Here is a 19,756-nt window from a genome sequence, read left to right as displayed (position 1 = left end):
GGTCTAAAGCTGTGGCCTTCAACACTGGATGCACATTAGAATCTCCTGTGGAGCTTAAAAAACGTCAGTTCCTGGGTCCCATCCTAGACACCACCAGCTTCTCTGAAGGCAGATCCTACAGGTTTAGAGAGACTACCAGTTAAAAGAGACCTGACATTTGTCCTCAATGTCAGGGTGCTAGTAACAAAATTGGGTCAATAGAGAGAATGTGGTGGAGAGAAGTGACCTCCCAAAAAATACATTTCCTCTATGCCTTTACTACTGACAGTGAAGGGCAGAAATAGAAGAAATGCCTGGTGTCCCAATCCTGAAAGGACGTAGGCTAGGAAAATAGGCAAAGGCCAGGTCAAAGGGAGAGAATGACAGTGCTTGTGCGATTCACGGACAATCAAGAGACAAGGGTACCTCCATGGAAAGTTGTGACATGACGTCAAAACGGCTCTAGCCAAGAAGAATACAGTGCACCGAGGACTCAGAATTTAAGTTCTTTCTGTCCTTTGTCACATCCAACTCACTCAAAGCTCCTTTGTCAGGGATTCACTTACCCACGCAACCTTCTCCGTCAGGTCTCCGCTGATACCCAGGGCCACAGATGCACATGTAGGTGCCAATGAGGTTCTTGCACTCCATTTGCTTCTCAGCACAGTCATGCTTTCCCTCTTCACACTCGTCCTCATCTGTAAAGAGAGTACAATCACACAGTTACAAAAGAAGCTGCAGTAATTTCCCTCCTTTTAAACAAAAAGTGGTAGTAATAACTGATCTTCATTTATGTTATTTTGGTGTTGGCTTCATTTCCTATTGCATTTTTGGGCACTGGCCTCCTGAGAGTGGAAAAGAGTCTTTTAACCATCTTTGAACTTGATAAAGAACTTTCTCCCTAACTAACTGATAACCTCTTCAAGGAAGCATGATTTCTAATACCTTCTGACGAGCTAAATTAAAAAATCTTACATAAAGCTTTCATAATAAAATGATAATGAGAAAAGCATTATAATTGTAGTATAATATTATAATAAACCAAAGGTTCCACTGTAGAATAATAGTAACAATAACATAACAATGTCATTTTAATGTGATAATATTAACTGATATGATTTAATATTAGAATAGTCATCATATAAGGCAAGTTTTAGTTTTTATATTCTGATGAAAAGATAAACATCCACAAATGTCTTATTCTCTACTGGGTCTGTCCTCGTTCATATCCTTTTTTCTGGGGTGGGGTGGGTCTTCCTCCTTATGTACTTTCTGCCCTATTGCATTTTCCTCTTTCATTACCCTTACCCTTTACATGCTGTGAGCTGAGACATTTGGATTTTATCCTGCATGTGATGAGGAGCTCTCTCCTGGGAAATCTCCCCACCTTCAAGCAAAATTGTATTTAAGTCATCTGGAAAGAAGAGGTATCTGCTGGTTTCAGACCCTGGGAGAAGCAAATCAGAAGCTCTTCGAGGGCCCATTCTGTGATTTACCAAGTCGTATCATGGAGCTTAGTCCAGTGCTTTGAAAACTCAGGTGTTCAATAAGAATTTTAATGGAATTTGAGTAGCTAAAGTAGATTCCACTTGCTATCCCAGGACATCCTTTACTGGTGGGGATTTCTTTCCAGTATTTACATTTCTTCCTGTGTTTTCAGAGCACTTTGTCTGTGTAACCACCATAGTATCATACTACATTATGATTATTTATTTATATCTGTCTTGACGTCTTCACATCGAGCTTCCTGAATGTGACGAAATGTCCTTTTTTCCCCTTTGTATATACACATCTTAGAGCCCTGGTGGGGCAGTGTTTAAGAGTTCGGCTGCTAGCCAAAAGGACAGCAGTTCTACCCTGTCCTACAGGGTCGCCATGAGTCAGAATCGACTCGCTGGCAAAGGTTTTTTTTTTTTTTTTTCTCATTTAAATGTATGCAACTTAGCAGACAGCCCGGCATGTTGTAATCATGGAATACACAGTGAATTAGTAAGGATCTGACCAAGCTTGAGGATGCTTCAAGCTACTTTTTAGGGGGAAAAGTGGCAGTGACAACCCCATGCTGTCCATGGACAACAGCAGTATCTCCCAACTCCCATCTCTCCTCCACTAATGAAAGCTTGGAGGGAGGTGTCATCTGCCCATGAGAGAAAGAGTTAAGGCTCCCCGGCTCAGATGACCTCGAACCTGTATGTCTCACCTTTGCACATCCTCCGGTCTTCTCTCAGAACATATCCAGCAGGACATTTGCACTCATATGACCCGTAAGTGTTTACACATCGGAAGGCACAGAGCAGAGCATTCTGGGCACACTCGTTTATATCTATAGCAGATGGTAGTGAAAAAACAATGGAACATGAGTGTCAACAACATAAGGAGTCTACTTTTCCCCAAAGTTGAAATACTTCACTGTTATGAACATGGATGATCCAAGCAGTCTCTGATTTTCAAGGGAATTATTAAATGAGTTGGTTACTTTATGACGGGTATAAGTAGGATGACCACACATCCTGGTCCTAGTACAGTCTATGCTTGTTGTACTGGTGTAATTACTATTATTTAGGTGGATGACAAATTATAAGTCACCCTATGTATAGGAGACTTTTCTGAAACTCTGGCTTTAGAGCCTCAAATTGACCATCTGCACCTCCCTAAAGTCACACGGAGCGCTGGTGGAGCAGTGGTTAACAGCTTGGCTGCTAACCAAAAGGTCAGCAGTTCGAAACCACTAGTCACTCTTTGGAAACCCTATGGGGCAGTTCTACTCTGTCCTATAGGGTCACTATGAGTTGGAACCAAGTCAACGGCAATGGGTTTGGTTTTTTTAAAGTCACATGGAGTGGGGACCAATTTTACCCCATTCAGCCCAAACAGCTGCCAAGTCAACTGTTGTCAGAGCAGAAGATGACCTCAAATATACTGTTAACCACTCTCCCTCGACCTGGCCCATATGAAAAGGAAGCCTGAGAAATAACAGTGATTCCTCTGGCTGAGCAAACGGTGCTTCGGGATCATTTTACACTTAGAGGACTACTTAGTTCACATAGATGCCCAGTTCTAGCCTTAAATAGATGGGAATAACTTCACTATTAATAGACAAAAATTAGCTTTGTTGTAGATTTCATATTTGGAGCCATCGCACCATGCTTTGGAAAGACAGGATTAGAATGGACCATCTCTTAATGAAAAGCTCACTTTAATGACAATTTTACCTTCTTCCTTCACCCCCTTCGTTCTTCCTTTAGACCAGCGGCTCTCAATTTGACAGCACACCAGGATCAGACGGAAGGCTGATTAAAACAGACTGCTGAGCTCCACTTTTAGAGTTTCTGACTCAGGAGTTCTGGGGTGGGGCTGAAATTCTGCATTCCTAACGAGTCCCCAGGTGATGCTGATGCTGCTGCTCCTGGGACCATACTTTGAGAATCAGTGCTCTAGATACTCCTTCCCCTTTCCCTCTTCCTGTACATCCTACCAGGCATATTGATAGACAGTTTTCAGGGGCAACTTTTTAGCCGATTGGCCCCAGAGGGCTACAGGGTATTGGTGGTTATCCCTGCGTGCAGATGTTTCTATGAGTAGAAAAGAAAAGAAAGAGAGAAGAAAAAGAGAGCATGGGAAAAGAAAAAGAAAAAAAGGGAAATAAAAAAAGGAGAAAAGAGAGCATAAATAGGAAGGGAGTTGTACCCCAATTTAGGCAGTAGGGAGACACCCACAAGCCTTTTGTGTGATAATACTGTGTAACTTGAGCCACGAGCCACCTACATCTACCTTGAACTCCTCCTGAAGAGGGGAAACCCCTCAGAAATCACAGAATGGCCCATCAGGCCCAGGTGTTCCTTATTCTATACGCCGGAGTGGTAATTAAAACAAGAATTGTTATCAACCAGCTGCTGTCCACACGGTAGAACACGCAACCAACTATTCCGTGTTTAAGAGGCTTACCTTCACAAGTCATCATTGGACCAGGCTCAAACCCTTCCTCACAGGTGCATTCGAAACCTCCAATCACGTTCTTGCAGGTTCCATTTCCACAAGGGTTGCCCACGGAACACTCATCTGTATCTGCAAGTGACCAGAAATGTATTCAAAAATGATAAACTGAGATAAAATGGCCTTGGACTCAGATCATACCTTTTATTCTATAGAGTACCCTCATCTGTTATCTTTCATTTTATTCTCATCCTGTCCTTGAGAGAAATGGCACGCGTGTCTTATTATCACAGATTATAGCTGTGAAATTCGACTTCCTCAAGGACACTAAGTGGCAGTGACACTGATAGCACCTGGGTTTCTAGCCAAAACGGTGCCTTTCTCCAGGAGTTCCCATGGAGAAGCAAATTTTTAGTGGGAATACCTGGTCTGAGGGTTAAAACAAGTATCCTCTTCCCAGTCAAAAGTTTTCCCTTATTTAAAGCTAGACATACATATCCAGTTAGGCCTTACATTACATCACTCTCCAAGAAGCTGTATACACGATGGAGTTTTGCCAGACATAAAATAGAAGACTAAACTTACGCAAAATAAGAGACCAGAGGTTAAACAAAATTAATACACTGGATAAAATCAAGATTTAAGCAGATTTTGTTGGTTCTGTTGAAACCATATGGTTTACATTATGCAGAAGAAAGGCTAGAAAGAAATATGTTTAGAGTATGATCTCTCTAAACAACTGTGGAGAGAAAATAAGTCTTACCAGGGAGACCAAAAAAGTCTCTATGCCTCCTAACATATCCATCTAGAATACTCACAGTTCCTACTCTGGCACATCCCATGGGGAGAATATCTTTCCTTGTTGAAAAATAATTATTATTTCAGCTATCGAGGAGACAGAGGAGTAATGGACTGTCGTCCAAGGTCATGTCTTGCGTTGGGGGTTCTGAAGCGAGAAAGCGAAGGCTAGAAGATGTGGTGGAGCAGGCTCTTTCTCATGCACGTGGTAACACTAACTCAAAATCCAAAGACGAAGCACTGGCTTCATCTGCTTTTGTTCTACCATCAAATTGAATTTCATTGTCAAGAATATCACTCCTCCTTCAAGTTAATAAAGAGCATGATATCACTGATTTTTAGAGTTGCAAAGGCAATAATTAGAAATAATTTAGTTCACTGCAAAATGTTACTTCTAAGGCCTAGAAAGACAATGAACTTGCTTAAGCTCCCACAGACATACCCGTTGCCATCGAGTTGATTCCGACTCATAGTGACCCTATAGGACAGAGCAGAACTGCCCCATGGGGTTTCCAAGGAGCAGCTGGTAGATTTGAACACCCAACCTTTTGGTTAGCAGCTGAGCTCTTAACCACTGCACCACAAGGGCTCCCCCACAGGCATACCCATTCCTTCCAGTTGATTCTGACTCATAGTGACCCTATAGCTGGTGCTAAAATCCTCATGGCCTGGTTCCTTGTACAGAAAGAACACTTTGTAATCTACATGAATACCCTCAGTATTTATGCCATTATCAATACAGTTACACTGAATTGCTTTGGAGTGCTCGGATAAATAAACATCATACATGGATCCAACGCAGAGTTAGTATGGATTAGGAGGTCAAAGGTCAACCATAAGAGCTGTTATTTATTTTTCTCACATTTTAATAACAGGATTAAAATAAGGATAATTTATACTGGGTGCATAGCCCTTCATATTACTAAAAAAAATAAATAAATAAATGGGATCAAATCCAGAAAATTATTTTCTTTACCGACAGTAAGATAATTATGACCATAAATAACTTTAAAAAAATTTCACAAAGACTTTCATTAAAGTGTTTTCTTTTTCACTGCCTCTTCAAATGTGCCCAGTATTTGTCTCCCCTATTAGACTGTAAGGTCCACGCAAGTAGGACCATGTCCGCGTCACTCACTGCTGTGTCCCCAGAGCCTAGCATGCTGTCTGGTATATGGTAGGGGCTCAGCTAGTACTGTTGAATGAATGCTGCCTGAAGGAATGGACTTAAATCTGTCCTATCTTGGCACTTACACCTCTTAGTGAAATGCTATACAGCTTAGTTTCCAATCTGTAAATCCCAGTGGAAGAGACTGACTTTTACTTACCCACGCATTCATTCCCTTCTAGAATGTAACCAAAGGGACACTCGCAGCGATAGGAGCCGTCAGTGTTGATGCACTGCCCGTGCTTGCAGACATCTGGTTCTTTGCACTCATCCATGTCTTAAGCAAAGGAGGAAAGAATGGTGAATAACAGGGTACTTTAAAAAGAACACACAAAAGTAAATCATGATCATTTCAGTGTGATTCAACAGAATATCTAAACATACAACTGGTATCCAAATGAAAAGGCTAAAAAGGAGTACTTACTTCTCCAAGATAGGTGTGGAGAAATAACAACTGGAGAGAGGGTGAGGAAGAGGCTGGCTGAGAATATTAAGACATGCTAAGAATCAGGTACAGGTCACTCACCAACTGCTGAGTCATCGGGTCCCACAATGATCCCACTTCCGTAGGGACAGATCTGGCGAAAGGCCTCTGTGGGGGAGATGCACACTTGTTATAGATATACCAACGGCAATTAGCCATGGGCTCCTCCCGAGCATTGTGTGGCAGCCAAATTGCCACACTCTGCACATACTGAGAAAGGATGAGCAACAAAACCCCAGAAGCCAGAGAAAGCGAACAAATCTCCCAAAGCTGTTATGTCTACTTCTTAGAAGGCTCTGATTTATAACATAATGAAAAATAACTACCCAGCTCCTGAGATAAAATAATTTGTAGTGAACACTTTAATTAGACTTAAACTACCTTATCTTTAAACCCGTTGCCGTTGAGTCGACTCTGACTCATAGCGACGCTACAGGACAGAGTAGAACTGCCCCCGTAGAGTTTCCAAGGAGCACCTGGTGGATTTGAACTGCCAACCCTTTGGTTAGCAGCTGTAGCACTTAACCACTACGCCACCAGGGTTTCCATCTTACCTTTAGGAATCCCCAAATCAAAAAACCCATTGCCATTGAGACCATTCCGACTCATAGCGACCGTATAAGACAGAGCAGAACTGCCCCATAGGGTTTCCAAGGCACAGCTGGTGGATTCAAACCGCCAACATTTTGGTAAGCAGCCAAGCTTAACCACTGAGCCACCAGGGCTCCTTAGGAGTCCCCAGGTGGAATAAACGGTTAACTCACTCAGCTGCTAACTGAAAGGTTGGAGGTTTGTCTACCTGAAGGCACCTCAGAAGAAAGGCCAGGCAACTGAATTCTGAAAACTCAGCCATTATGAACCCTGCATAGCACAGTTCTACTCTGACATACATGTGGTCACCATGAGTTGGAACTGACTTGACAGAACCGGTGTGGTGTGTTATCTGTGTGCTATCCTTAAGGCCCACAGCCTTACTTGTTTCATGGCCAGCCTGTACCCTGAGTGGCCCAGAGAGAAGCGCAGTGACAGACATACCGTCGGGCTCAGTGGGGCACAGCTCGCAGGGATCTCCCCACCCTTCTCCCTTCAACGCACAGCAGCATTCTTGTTTGGAGTGATTCCTGGATTTGGGTGATGAACACTTCCCTCCTTCAAACTTCACGTAACAGTAGCTCATTCGCAAGTCTGCAACACAAATTCATGATACTCCAGTTGTTTTCCTGCTACACTGTCATTGAACAATATTGAATAGGAAAACACCGCTGTGTGGAATGTATCCTCCTCTCACAGCCATCGTGATGCTCCCTAAGTGACCGACTGGTGACTGAGCCCATCATTAAAGTCATGGGTGACTTCTGGAGTGAGATCTGATGAACACGGCTATATGACTTTAACATCGTTTCTCCTTTTCGTCAATTTTGCAAAATAACCTTATGTGAACGATAAAATCCAAAACCGTAACTTTTTAAAACTGGCATCCATCAGTGACTTCAGGATCGGAACATTCATAGACAGAATCGTGCGCACGACCCCTTTGCTGATGGCTCTGCCTGTACGTGTTTTGGATAACATTTATGAGCACACAATTCTAGTACTTACTGTGATACCACATCACATTGTTTATTTGCGCCTCGATGGCACTAGTTTTTTTTTTTTTTTTTTAAGCCCTGGAAACAGAGGAAAACCCTGGATCCCAAGAGCAGAGCAAATAAAAAGGTGGCAACTTTGTGGGCTGGCAAAAAGAGGACACTCGTGTCAGCCACCGAGGCAGCTACTCATTGAGATCCTGGCTGCAAAAGGCATAAGTGGCTTTCTGCGGACTGCACATGTGCACGTGTACACAAACACACACCAGCGCCACGGGCAATGTCGAACGTCCAGTGGAAGTTTGTTTAGCTCAACAGAGAGGAAGGCAGGGAGATGGGTGGCTGGGAGGGAGAACAGTCTTTCTTTCAAAGAATATGTCCCTTTAGTATTAACTGTTGCCTGGTGACTCCAAACATGGAAGATGGGTTCTTGTCCATAGAAAATTTTCTAACATTGCTTGACGTAACTTTGGAAACTGGCTTTTCCACTTCTTATAGACCAATGGGTGACTCTAAAAGGCAAGTTCGCCCAAAGGCCTGGAGTAAAGGTTTCTCCTCAGGCTGACTTCCAAAGCCTTGCAAAACTTGCTTCTCCTTACACGGGGGCTAACATCTGCAGGTTTTAAGGAAATGCTTTCATATCTATTTTGTGTAATTCCTTTCTTTATGTTTAACCAGGTCTGCCTTTTATTCTCTCCTGTCACCATTTTTTAATCACTGTTAGCATAATGTCATAGCCTCCCATGCATTTCTGTTTAGACAATTTTGCCAGCTTTTATTTTCAGAGCTGACGTGACAAAGGAGAAAATGTAAAGAAAATTGAGTTGCTAAAAGTTACAGAGGAGAAAGATTCACGAATTAAAGTAAAAGTATCTCTCTCTCTCAGTCAATAATATTCATCAAGTCCTGGTAAGTCAAGTTCAGCTGGGCTCCCCAGAGAACTTGTTCAGTCCTTTGTGGCCTCCAACTCTTCCAGATTAAGTATTTCTCTAGTTTCTACTCCGCACCTCTTAGAGCCAGACCCTATTGCGCATCCTTGAATGAACTACTCTTCTGAAGGTCAAGGGCAATAAAAGTCAATCCTTGTCCTGCAGCATGCTGCCTGCCACCCAAATTTTTGCTTTGCTCAAGTCTCTCCTTCACACTTCTAAATACTGGGTGACAAAATAACCAGTTGAAAAGTGAGAAGTTAAACAATTAGAAGAACAATGACAAACCAAAAAAAAAAACAAACCCAGTGCCATCGAGTCAATTCTGACTCATAGCAACCCTAGAGGACAGAGTAGAACTGCCCCATAGAGTTTCCAAGGAGCGCCTGGTGGATTTGAACTGCTGACCCTTATGGTTAGCAGCCGTAGCACTTAACCACTATGCCACCAGAGTTTCCGAACAATGACACGAGTCCAAAAAAAAGGACTTGGAAACTAACAAAGCTTTGTCACGTCTCCAGTAAGACTGGTTGGTAGGTATTGTGATGGTTGTTTAAAGTGAGAACAGTGTCAAGTAAGTTTGCAAACTTAGTTTCTTAGAGAACGTGGTGTAGTTTCCTTTATTCAAGTTCATTGTCACATACAATGCTTTCTATCTGTCCTGTTTATAGTTTATAGCTACAACTATCTTAAGATATAATTCAGTGACTACTTACAAAAATGTCTCAGCAGATATATGAAAACTTCATTCTCTCCTTTGTCTTCCCATTTGTAATGTTTCTTTTAAAGCTAGATACACGCATTCTCTAATTCTGCTCTGTTACCATTGCCATCCTTTTTCCTTTTATTGCTGACTCTGCTCCCAGCCCTGCCCTCTTCCTCATCCCACTGCTTTGGCTGAAAAAAAAATCTAGGCATTGTATAGAGGCTTGAACACGTGAAGTTTAGAGTGAGTCCAAGTGGTAAACTTCTGTCGTGGAACTGCACAAGCAGGAATGGCTCATTCACACCTGGGGCCTTCACGTGCCAGGTTCTATCCTCATAGTCCCTTTGCATTTGTTCCTTCAAAAATGTGGGATTTTCTCATTTGGGGGCCTGACTCCTAATTTGTTACCTTACCAGGAAACCTCAGCTCTTCATTCCCTGGCTCTAGCAAAACCTGTGCCCTGTGGGTGATTTCCCTGGTGGTGCAGTGGTTAAGAGCTCGGTTGCTAACCAAAAGGTCAGCACTTCGGATCCACCAGCGCTCCCTGGAAACTCTATAGGGCAGTACTACTCTGTCCTATAGTATTGCTATGAGTCAGAATCGACCTGATGGCAACGGGTTTTTTTTTTTTTGGTTTTGTGGTGCTTCTCTAGATCAAACCAAAAACCATTGCCATTGAGTCCATTCCAACTCACAGTGACAACAGAGGACAGAGCAGAACCGCCCCACAGGGTTTCCAAGGCTGTTACATTTATGGGAGCAGACTGCCACATATTTCTTCCAAGAAGCAGCTGGGGGGTTTGAAACACTGGCCTTTTGGTTCGCAGCCGAGAGCTTAACCACTGTGCTGCCAGGACTCCTTGCTTCTCTAGAATTGGTTTATTAATCAAAGGTGCCTTCCATTGGGAAAGAGAGCTGTACACACTTTAACTAGCATTTGCTAGGGTGCCTGTTTACCAGTCCGGCTGCAAAGAGCTCTTAATGACCTCTGAATTTCATCAGAGCTACAACAGTCACTTTCCCTGTTTGCATTCCTCAGTTCTGGCTCTGCCTCCTGGAGCGTGTGGCCAGGCTGCGCACAGCTGGGCCGATTCTCCCTGCAGCGTGAGCTCGCTCTGTGACAGGCCAGTGCAAATTGAATTAATAGCCTCCTTTCCTCTGGCCTGCCACATCGGCAGATTCACACCTGGTTTCTCACTGCTTTCTCTCCAAACTCAGGCCAGCCAAAGGCGCTCAAAAACAAGGAGTGAGAATGTATCTGGCTGGTCTGTACTACACAGATAGGGTATCTGTCTGAATCATGCACCTCGCCATCTACAACCTGAAATCCACGTGGGCCTCTGATAGCTAGCTACTTCAAGATTAAAACTGATCAGACAATTCTGAAGTCTCTCCTTCACACTTCCAAATACTGGGTAACAAAATGACCAGTTGAAAAAACAAAAAGGTAGCCAGGCAATTAGAATAACAATGCCAAGAGTCTATAAACGACCTGGAAACTAAGGAAGCTTTGTCACACGTTCAGTAAGATTAGTTGGGTAGATTTAAAATCATTATTGTTTAAAATGAGGACAACAAGCTCCAAAAGATTAAATGGTTTGCCCCAGGCTGAAAATGGCAGGGCTGAGACCCCAAACCCAATTTTTGGACTCTTAAATTCAGAGCTTTTACCTTGATATCCATTGCCTTGTATTTGGTAATATGGAGGAAGACAAGCAAATAAACAAACATGCAAACAACAGAAAAAAGGGGGGGCAGAAATGTGTGTGTGTTTGTTTTTTTATCCCCCTTGAATTCATTGAAACCGGTTTGTAGAAGTAAATAAACCCATACAAACCTGTTGCCATTCAGTTGATTCCGACTCAGAGACCCTACAGGACAGAGTAGAACTGCCCTATAGGGTTCCCAAGGAGCGGCTGGTGGATTTGAACTGCTGAACTCTTGGTCAGCAGCCGAGCTCTCATCTGCTGCGCCACCAGGGTATAAGTAAACAGATGTACACAACTGCACTGTTTAGAAAAGCCCAGTTAATTTTGGAACTTAATCATATACTGTGTTACGCTTAAGTTCAGGCTCCCTGTTGATTTTTTTTTTTTTAATTTGAAAGTCAACCTGGCAGGCCCTTGAAAATTCTTGCTGAAACAATTCACAAGTATTATCCCTGAAAACAATAGGGCCCAGCAAGAATCCTGGTGTTTGTTTGTTTGTTTTCTTAGAGAACTTGTAAGTGATGGGCACTATATTCTAAAAAAAAATATTCTGGGAGCATATAAATTAATCTTCATTTTCCTGTCTGGAAGTTTTGGCCCGTATTTATACAGGTAACCTCTTCTGAGGCAGAGAACCTGTGGCTGAATTTTGCCGGGCTGCGCCATATTCAGGGGCTGATGGGTGATCCCCATTAACTGGCCTACCGGCACCTGTGTTCTCAGAGTGGGAGAGAAGTTCAAGTGCAGAGAAAGTTGTTCTATAACAACCATAACTTGATGGATGAGTCTTTAACCTAAAAGTAAAAATAAACCTTCTGACATACGGTAATCATTAGATCTCTGGGTGAATGAAAACTCTTCATCTTCCCTTTCACAAAGAATCAGAGCTTAGCCATGTTTTCAAATAAAACCAGAACAAATAAACACAGAGTAATGACAGTCTAGAGCCTGCAAAGGCACTCACCTTGGCATCTCCTTCCAGTGGAGGACAAGGAGAACCCTTCTGGGCAGAGACATTTGAAGCTGCCTTCAGTGTTGCTGCATGTACCCAAGGCACAGATTTCTGGCTCTTCAACACACTCATCAATATCTAAAAGCAGGAACATGAGTCAAGCAAAGTCAGAACACAGTGGAGACACCATCAGGTACCACATGCAGAACGTGCAAGTGCAGAGTACAGCGGAGCTTCCTAATGCTGCCACTAACAAGGACGCTGAAATATTCTCCCCTATCCTAACGCCGTGAGCTGGGCTAGCGGGTCGTGATGCCTTTATATCCTCCCCTATCCTAACGCCGAGAGCTGGGCTAGCGGGTCGTGATGCCTTTATATCCTCCCCTACCCTAACGCCGAGAGCTGGGCTAGCGGGTCGTGATGCCTTTATATCCTCCCCTACCCTAACGCCGAGAGCTGGGCTAGCGGGTCGTGATGCCTTTATATCCTCCCCTACCCTAACGCCGAGAGCTGGGCTAGCGGGTCGTGATGCCTTTATATCCTCCCCTATCCTAACGCCGAGAGCTGGGCTAGCGGGTCGTGATGCCTTTATATCCTCCCCTACCCTAACGCCGAGAGCTGGGCTAGCGGGTCGTGATGCCTTTATATCCTCCCCTATCCTAACGCCGAGAGCTGGGCTAGCGGGTCGTGATGCCTTTATATCCTCCCCTATCCTAACGCCGTGAGCTGGGCTAGCGGGCTGTGATGCCTTTATAGTCTCCCCTATCATAACGCTGTGAGCTGGGCTAGCGGGTTGTGATGCCTTTTAAAATATTAGTTTTGACAATTCTTGAGGTAGCAATGGAAGCTTCATGTGCTTTTTAACGGGTCCTATGAGAAACCTCTCTTACCCAGATTGAGTTGCTTGGTTAATCAGAAAGGTAAGAGTAATTTGTACAACACTAAGCTAGGAAGAAGCAAGAACTCCTGAGTCCCACTTCATCATCATTTTAGGGTAGGTGGAAGCCCTGAGATTTTAACTGGGCTGACAGGGAGTCACGCATTGAGATTTCTGGGCCTCGGATCCAAATTTATTTCCCTCCACCCTCTCCCATGCTTTTCTCAGTATTCCATGCTCTATCCCTGAAATGACAAATTTTACAATGATACGAAAATAAGTATACCACAATGAAGTACAAATTAAAGGTATTGGAGATGAGACTCCTAACTCATCTGCGGGATGATTTCTCTTAAGACACAAAATATCTTCCTTGTACTGCTTGTATTTTTCTCTTTCATCATACAGATAAAAAAAACAATGCATTTAGAATTGTAGCATATTTCCTTCAGTATATGAATACTTCTTTTTTTACTTGAAAGGGCTGCTAGTCCAGCTCACAGCATTAGGACAACGTCTAGCTTATGCCTGTTGGCCTGGCTGAATTATTAATCATACCCTTTTTGCTTTAAAAAATTGTCTTGGTTTGGTCAATAAACTACATGGTCACTCTACTTTCGGAAAAGTATGATCACTCTATTCTAACAAACTCACCCACCTTTTTCCCTGACTTTCAGGAGGAATTTGTAATGAAGAAACTGGTAAGTCTTGGCTTTAAGCCATGCTATTTTTATGGAAATATATATATATTTTTAATGCAACACAAAATATCTCGTTTCTTGGGGCTCTTTATTTTCACAACTTGTGCAGAGTCCTACACACACCAAAATGTCTTCATATTACACACCTTTCCTCCCAGAGGTCCAACTAAGGGGAAGTTAAGAAATTAACTCATCATCTTGACTTAACGTCATAATACCACACTTAGATAGCCTAAAATGTGTTATGCAAAGTGGCTATCTCCCTTAAAACGCACACTCAACCTCTTCATCACCATTACTAGGTTGCATTTAGAACAGGGCTATGTTACCTGTGGTTTACTCATGGATATTAGCTGCCGCTAACCAAGTTACTCTATCCCCACACCCCCTCTGCCCCCATATCTAACCTTTTAAGAGAAAAGCTAACTTCTGTAAAAATGCTTAATTTTTTCTTTTTTTTCTTTTTGGCAGGGAGTGTTGTTGTTTTGCTTCCATAAAGATTTACAGCCTTGGAAATCCTATGGGGCAGTTCTACTGTGTCCTGTAGGGTTGCTATGAGTCCGCAGCGACTTGACAGCAGTGGGTTTTGATCTTATGGTAGGAATTAGCCTATAGGTGACAACTCATTAAGAGTGGGGACAAAGATTACAGAATGGTCACATTTATTAGCTATCTGGGAAGTTGTTTCTATTTCTTAAACATCTCCATTTGGTTCATTTTAGGAGAACTGGGAATTCATTATAAATAACGCCAATCCTTAATAAAATTAAAATAACACTTTTAATAATTTGCATTTAGTCCTGATTTTCATAAATGATTTCCATTTAGAACATTACTACTTGAATATAATTTAAATTAGATATATAGTAACATTTTTCACTGGCAATATTAAAAGCTGGGGAAAGTCTCACTCTTTATGGATTAGATGCAGACCTGTTTAAAGTCTACATATTTGTTTTGGCAATTAATGTCACTCATTTAATGCAAGAAACGCAGTTCTATAAAATTTGCTGAGCATCTATTTGGTAGTAATACATGTCCACCACTGTACAGGCAAAAACCACATAGGCAAACTACACAGCCACATTCACGGAACCTTGAGTACGGTCATTAAAGATTTGTAACTGGAATCGGGAAGCTATTTTTAGCTGCCACCCGCTGGCATTTGAAAACATGTAACTCAGGAATTCTGAAAGTAGGAGACAGCACTTTTACGAGTTACATAAAAGTATACTGGACGAGAGTCAGAGTCACATGGCCACCTGTAGGCAAGACAGCTTCAGCAGAGATCAGCACAAGAATGAGATATTCCTGCCTCTCCATCTCAGGATGAGGTCATGAAGTCACACTCTCTGCCTCTGGATCTGTCTCTGACAGAGTATCCCAAAATGAAGGCACTGTCACAGAAAGCTGCTCTTCGGGTGCAGCGGCTGGCTCTGCTTTTCCAAACACTGAGGGCCCTCCTACCTTCACACTTGTCATGCTGCAGACTGTACCCAGGTGGACAAATGCACCTAAAGGACCCATCCAGGTTCTGGCAGGTGCCTGGTGCACACTTCCTGGGTTCTAAGAGACACTCATTGATATCTGCAAAGAAAAGAGGAAAAGAACAAAGTAGTTCACATGGGCATGATGTCCATCATGCAATTAAAATCCAAAGAAACAAATCAAACCACAGAAACATATAAAACTCAATGAAGTCTGCAAAATTCCACCAAGGAGAAAAAGACTCAAAAGAATAAGCCTTATTGGCTTTTGGAAAAGTACAATCTAACAACTACATTTTATCTTACCTACCACAAAATTTTTTTTTTTTTTTTTACCACACAGTAAATATTTCCAGAAAAGTGTGGGAGCTGAAAAGTCAACGCGTATCAAGAATTCTAACGTCACCTGAAAGATTTTATCAGCGCTAAATTACTTCAAAAGTTATTCTGAAGAAAAAATTATGAAAGGGAATGACAATTGTTTATAAAAATCAACTGTTCTCTGTCTGTGAGTACAATAAGTTATTTTTAAAAGGTAAGGGGAAAAACTGATACTTTTGGCATATATAACCATAATCCGTTGCCGTCGAGTCAATTTCCAACTCACAGCGACCCCACTGGACAGAGTAAAACTGCCCCATAGGATTTCCAAGGAGTGCCTGGTGGATTTGAACTGCTGACCTTTTGGTTAGCAGCTGAACTCTTAACCACCACGCCACCAGGGTCTCCATGGCATATTTATATATACATTTTTATATATTATATATATATTTATCATATATATATAAAATATAAATATATGGAAACCCTGGTGGCGTGGTGGTTAAGCGCTATGACTGTTAATCAAAAGGTCTGCCATTTGAATTCACCAGGCGCTCCTTGGAAACTCTATAGGGCAGTTCTACCCTGTCCTTATAGGGTCGCTATGAGTTGCAATCAACTCGACGGCAGTGGGTGTATGTGTATATATATATATGTGCCCTGGTGGTGCAGTGGTTAAAAGCTCAGCTGTGAATCAAAAGGTCAGCAGTTTGAATCTACCAGCCGCTCCTTGGAAACCCTATGGGGCGGTTCTACTCTGTCCTGTAGGGTGGCTATCAGTCAGAGTTGACTTGACGACAACAGGTTTGGTTTTTTATTGGTATATATACATATGTATATACACAAACAAAAAACCCACCGCCGTCGAGTCAATTCCGACTCATAGCGACCCTACAGGACGGCACAGAGCTGTCCCATAGAGTTTCCGAGGAGTGCCTGGAGGATTTGAACTGCCCACCTTTTGGTTAGCAGCTGTAGCACTTAACCACGAGGCCACCAGGTTTTCTACATATATAGCAGTCCTACTTTGTCCTACAGGGTCGCTATGAGTCGGAATCGACTCGACGGCACTGGGTTTGGTTTTTTTTTTTTTTTTAAATATATATATATAATTAAAAAAAATAAAAACAGAGTCTTTACAGGTGAGATTATTGTAATTCTACTCTGATTTTTTTTCCCTCCTAGCTTTCCAGCGGAAGGACAGGATAGAGACTGCCTGGCTCCTTGAGTGATCTCTGGAGTTTTGTCTGGAGGGTCTTCGCTAGGTGCACTCACCCACACAGGTTCTTCCATCAGGGGCCACCTCGTAGCCTTCATTGCACTGACACCGGAAGCTCCCCACCACGTTGATGCACTGGCCATTCCTGCAAAGGTTCCCATTTCCAGTTGCGCATTCATCAACATCTGCCAAAAAAAATATTCTTTGATATATTCCAAAGAAAATGTCATAATCCCAGCAACGACCAAAAGCTTTAAAGGGAAAAATACTTATTCTGAATTTTCGCGGCCTTTGCTGGCTCAGTAGTAAACACGAGAAATTTCAATAAGATGTAGTTCCTAACAACAGACCTGGCTTTTTAAAATAATATTTTATTGTGTTTTTGGTGAAAGTTTACACAGCAAGTTAGGTTTCCATTTGAAAATTTCCACAGGAATTGTTCAGTGACAATAGTTACATTTTTCACAATGTGTCAACATTCTCTTTAATTGTGTTCTGGCTGCTCCATTTGCAGTGTTCTGGTTTCCCTGCCCCTTATCTTCTCAGCTTTAGGGTAAGTGTTGACCGTTTGCTCTCATACAGATGGTTTACAGACCTGGCTACAGGCACTGATCAAAATCAAGATTACATAATTTTACTAATTTGAGAATGACAATTTATATTAGAATTTTATATGAGTTGCGCCTTGATCGTGCCTTAAATTTTATTTTTAAAGACTAAAAGGGAACTACTAGAAGACAATCAGTGGAGGGTACTGTTAAGTATTCTTGCAGTTAGAAGTATATCAAACTAGCCTCTGGCATAATACAAGATTTGGTTTGTTACCCCAAGTATGAATAATAGCATTTTTAATAGGAGGAATCTTATAGAGTCAATAATTTATATGTTTTAACAAAAGGTGATAGTGGAATATCAGCACAAGAAGGTCCACATTATTTCTGAATTATTCAATTTAATTTCTATACAAAGAATCTCTTCTGCATGTTTTAAAATTTTTCAATTTATTTTGAAATTTACTTATAGCGAAGTAGACGTAAAAATTATAGCTGTTAATGAGGATTTCAATCAAAGGACTGGATGTAGTTCCTACACTTGACATTTAATTGGCACACTAGAACTGATGAGTCCTTTAACCAAGTTCTGCACACGTGATGGCATGCAGTAAAGAAAGACAGCTGGCACACTAGACGATGCCGTCACAAAGGACAGGGACAAAGCGACTTCTCCACAGCCGCACACAGCACGCACCTATGCAGTCATTGTTGTGAGACAGGATGAAACCGTGATCGCAGCGGCAGTTGAAGGAACCGATTGTGTTTCGGCAAGTTCCATTCCCACAGGCATCTTTTTCACACTCATTTATGTCTAGTAGGAAGAAAGGTCATAGAGAAACACAATTATTAAAGGAAGAAAAACGGTTACATGTTTACCAACGGCTAGAAGGAATCTGAGGGTTCCCAAAGTCTCCCAAACATAGACTAATAATTTCCCGATGCAGCCCTGTCAGTGGTAGCTCCCTGCAAGACGCCAGCAACAGGCAAGTCTAAACCTTGGGAATGAATCCTTTCCTTGACTGGCATGTGCTAGGAGGCAAGCTAAGGACATGAGAACTGGACAAGAATTATTCTATTCTATTTGCTTGTAGAATTCTCCACCCTTGCCACTTTTTCTCAAATATTTTCACTTGAAAATGGAAAAAATTCTACGCACATCTGGGTTCTTGGTCTGCTGCCACCTTTGGCAAATTTCAGCCTTTAAGATTCTCCCTCCAATTTACCAGAAAGGCCGTGACTGGCCCGACATTACTTCGCAGTCAGCAACAAAACAGCCCCGCTGTCTAACTCACCTAGCATTTTAGACATCTTTTCCTTTTTCCCAATCCACTCCTCAAAACACATGACCGTGCCAGTCAGTGGTCACTTTTCTCACTTTTCTGAGCTATTCCACGTGATGGCACTTAATTTGGGTCTTCTCTTGCCTGCTTGCATGGTTGTGTGTCTTTTCTCTCTGATAGTTTTGTAAAGCTGTTTGGCATCGTGTATGCCTTTGCATCTCCCCACAGTAACTAACGTGTGTCTTATAAAGGGCAGGTGTACATTATGCTAAGGAGGAAATGAACGGAAGCTAACCCTGCTGGTTCCTGAGAGCAAGGTAGAGGGAGGAAGGAGTGGAAGGTAACATCTAAGGCAGCAAGGCTTGGTGTTTACAGTTGGTACCTCCTTTCCTTTCAAATTGTGGACATGAAGGATTTTTTGGGGGGGGGGGTTTACCTTCTTTCCTTTCAAATTGTGGATGTGAAGATAGACTATCTGTGATGCTCCGTTAAGAACCTGTGGTTGACCCCAGAGTGACTCCAATGTGTGTGTGTGGTTGAAAAGTCAGCCTGCCAGCATTCAAGAACTTCTGCCTTGGTTCATTTTTAGGCACGCTGGTGAAATTCTTTGGTGAGGTAGGGGTGGGGCTCTGCATAATTCAGACAGGGGAGGAGAAGGTGGGCAGCTTTCACAGAGAGGAAGGGGCTACTCCCCAGTGACGAACACAGCTGATTAGGCCCCCTTCATTTAAAACTTATCTGCCCCGGAAGACAAAACTCTGTAGGAACGTCCCCTAGTGGGTGAATCCAGTCAAAGCCAAAGGCAAGCACGTCAGACATTCCTCTGTGACTGTTCTCCTTCCAGCTGTGAAACTGATTCGTGTTTGTCAAGACCCCAAAAGACTTAAAGGACGTTGCTTTCAAGTAGAAAAAGGCGAGAAGGGAAGGGAGAAAAGGATGAATTGCATTTGAAGTTTATTCTAAATCAGCACCTTGATTTAGTACTGAAATCAAGGGAGAGATTTAAATCCTGAGCCGTTTCCCCTAGGACGGTGTTCCTTAACTTTTTTTCTTTTTTTTAAACGTAAATTTGT

The 19,756-nt window shown here is 42.4% G+C and overlaps 1 protein-coding gene across 1 annotated transcript in view; it reads right to left on the bottom strand.

The window, feature by feature from the left end:
• The window catches only part of FBN1 (fibrillin 1), a 299,714-nt gene that overhangs the window by 31,819 nt on the left and 248,139 nt on the right, over positions 1-19,756 (bottom strand). Inside the window, exons 47-56 of the mRNA XM_010599670.2 lie at positions 18,098-18,214; positions 16,906-17,034; positions 15,290-15,409; positions 12,257-12,382; positions 7,398-7,547; positions 6,405-6,470; positions 6,039-6,155; positions 3,925-4,044; positions 2,180-2,302; positions 546-677 (exon numbers count right to left, since the gene is read on the bottom strand). Of these exons, the coding sequence (XP_010597972.2) occupies positions 546-677; positions 2,180-2,302; positions 3,925-4,044; positions 6,039-6,155; positions 6,405-6,470; positions 7,398-7,547; positions 12,257-12,382; positions 15,290-15,409; positions 16,906-17,034; positions 18,098-18,214 (1,200 nt within the window). The remainder of the gene's footprint in view (positions 1-545; positions 678-2,179; positions 2,303-3,924; positions 4,045-6,038; positions 6,156-6,404; positions 6,471-7,397; positions 7,548-12,256; positions 12,383-15,289; positions 15,410-16,905; positions 17,035-18,097; positions 18,215-19,756) is intronic.

Source organism: Loxodonta africana, chromosome 10, assembly GCF_030014295.1.
Source record: "Loxodonta africana isolate mLoxAfr1 chromosome 10, mLoxAfr1.hap2, whole genome shotgun sequence".
In the NCBI taxonomy this organism is placed as follows: domain Eukaryota; kingdom Metazoa; phylum Chordata; class Mammalia; order Proboscidea; family Elephantidae; genus Loxodonta; species Loxodonta africana.
This window is presented reverse-complemented; position numbering and strand designations above follow the sequence as displayed.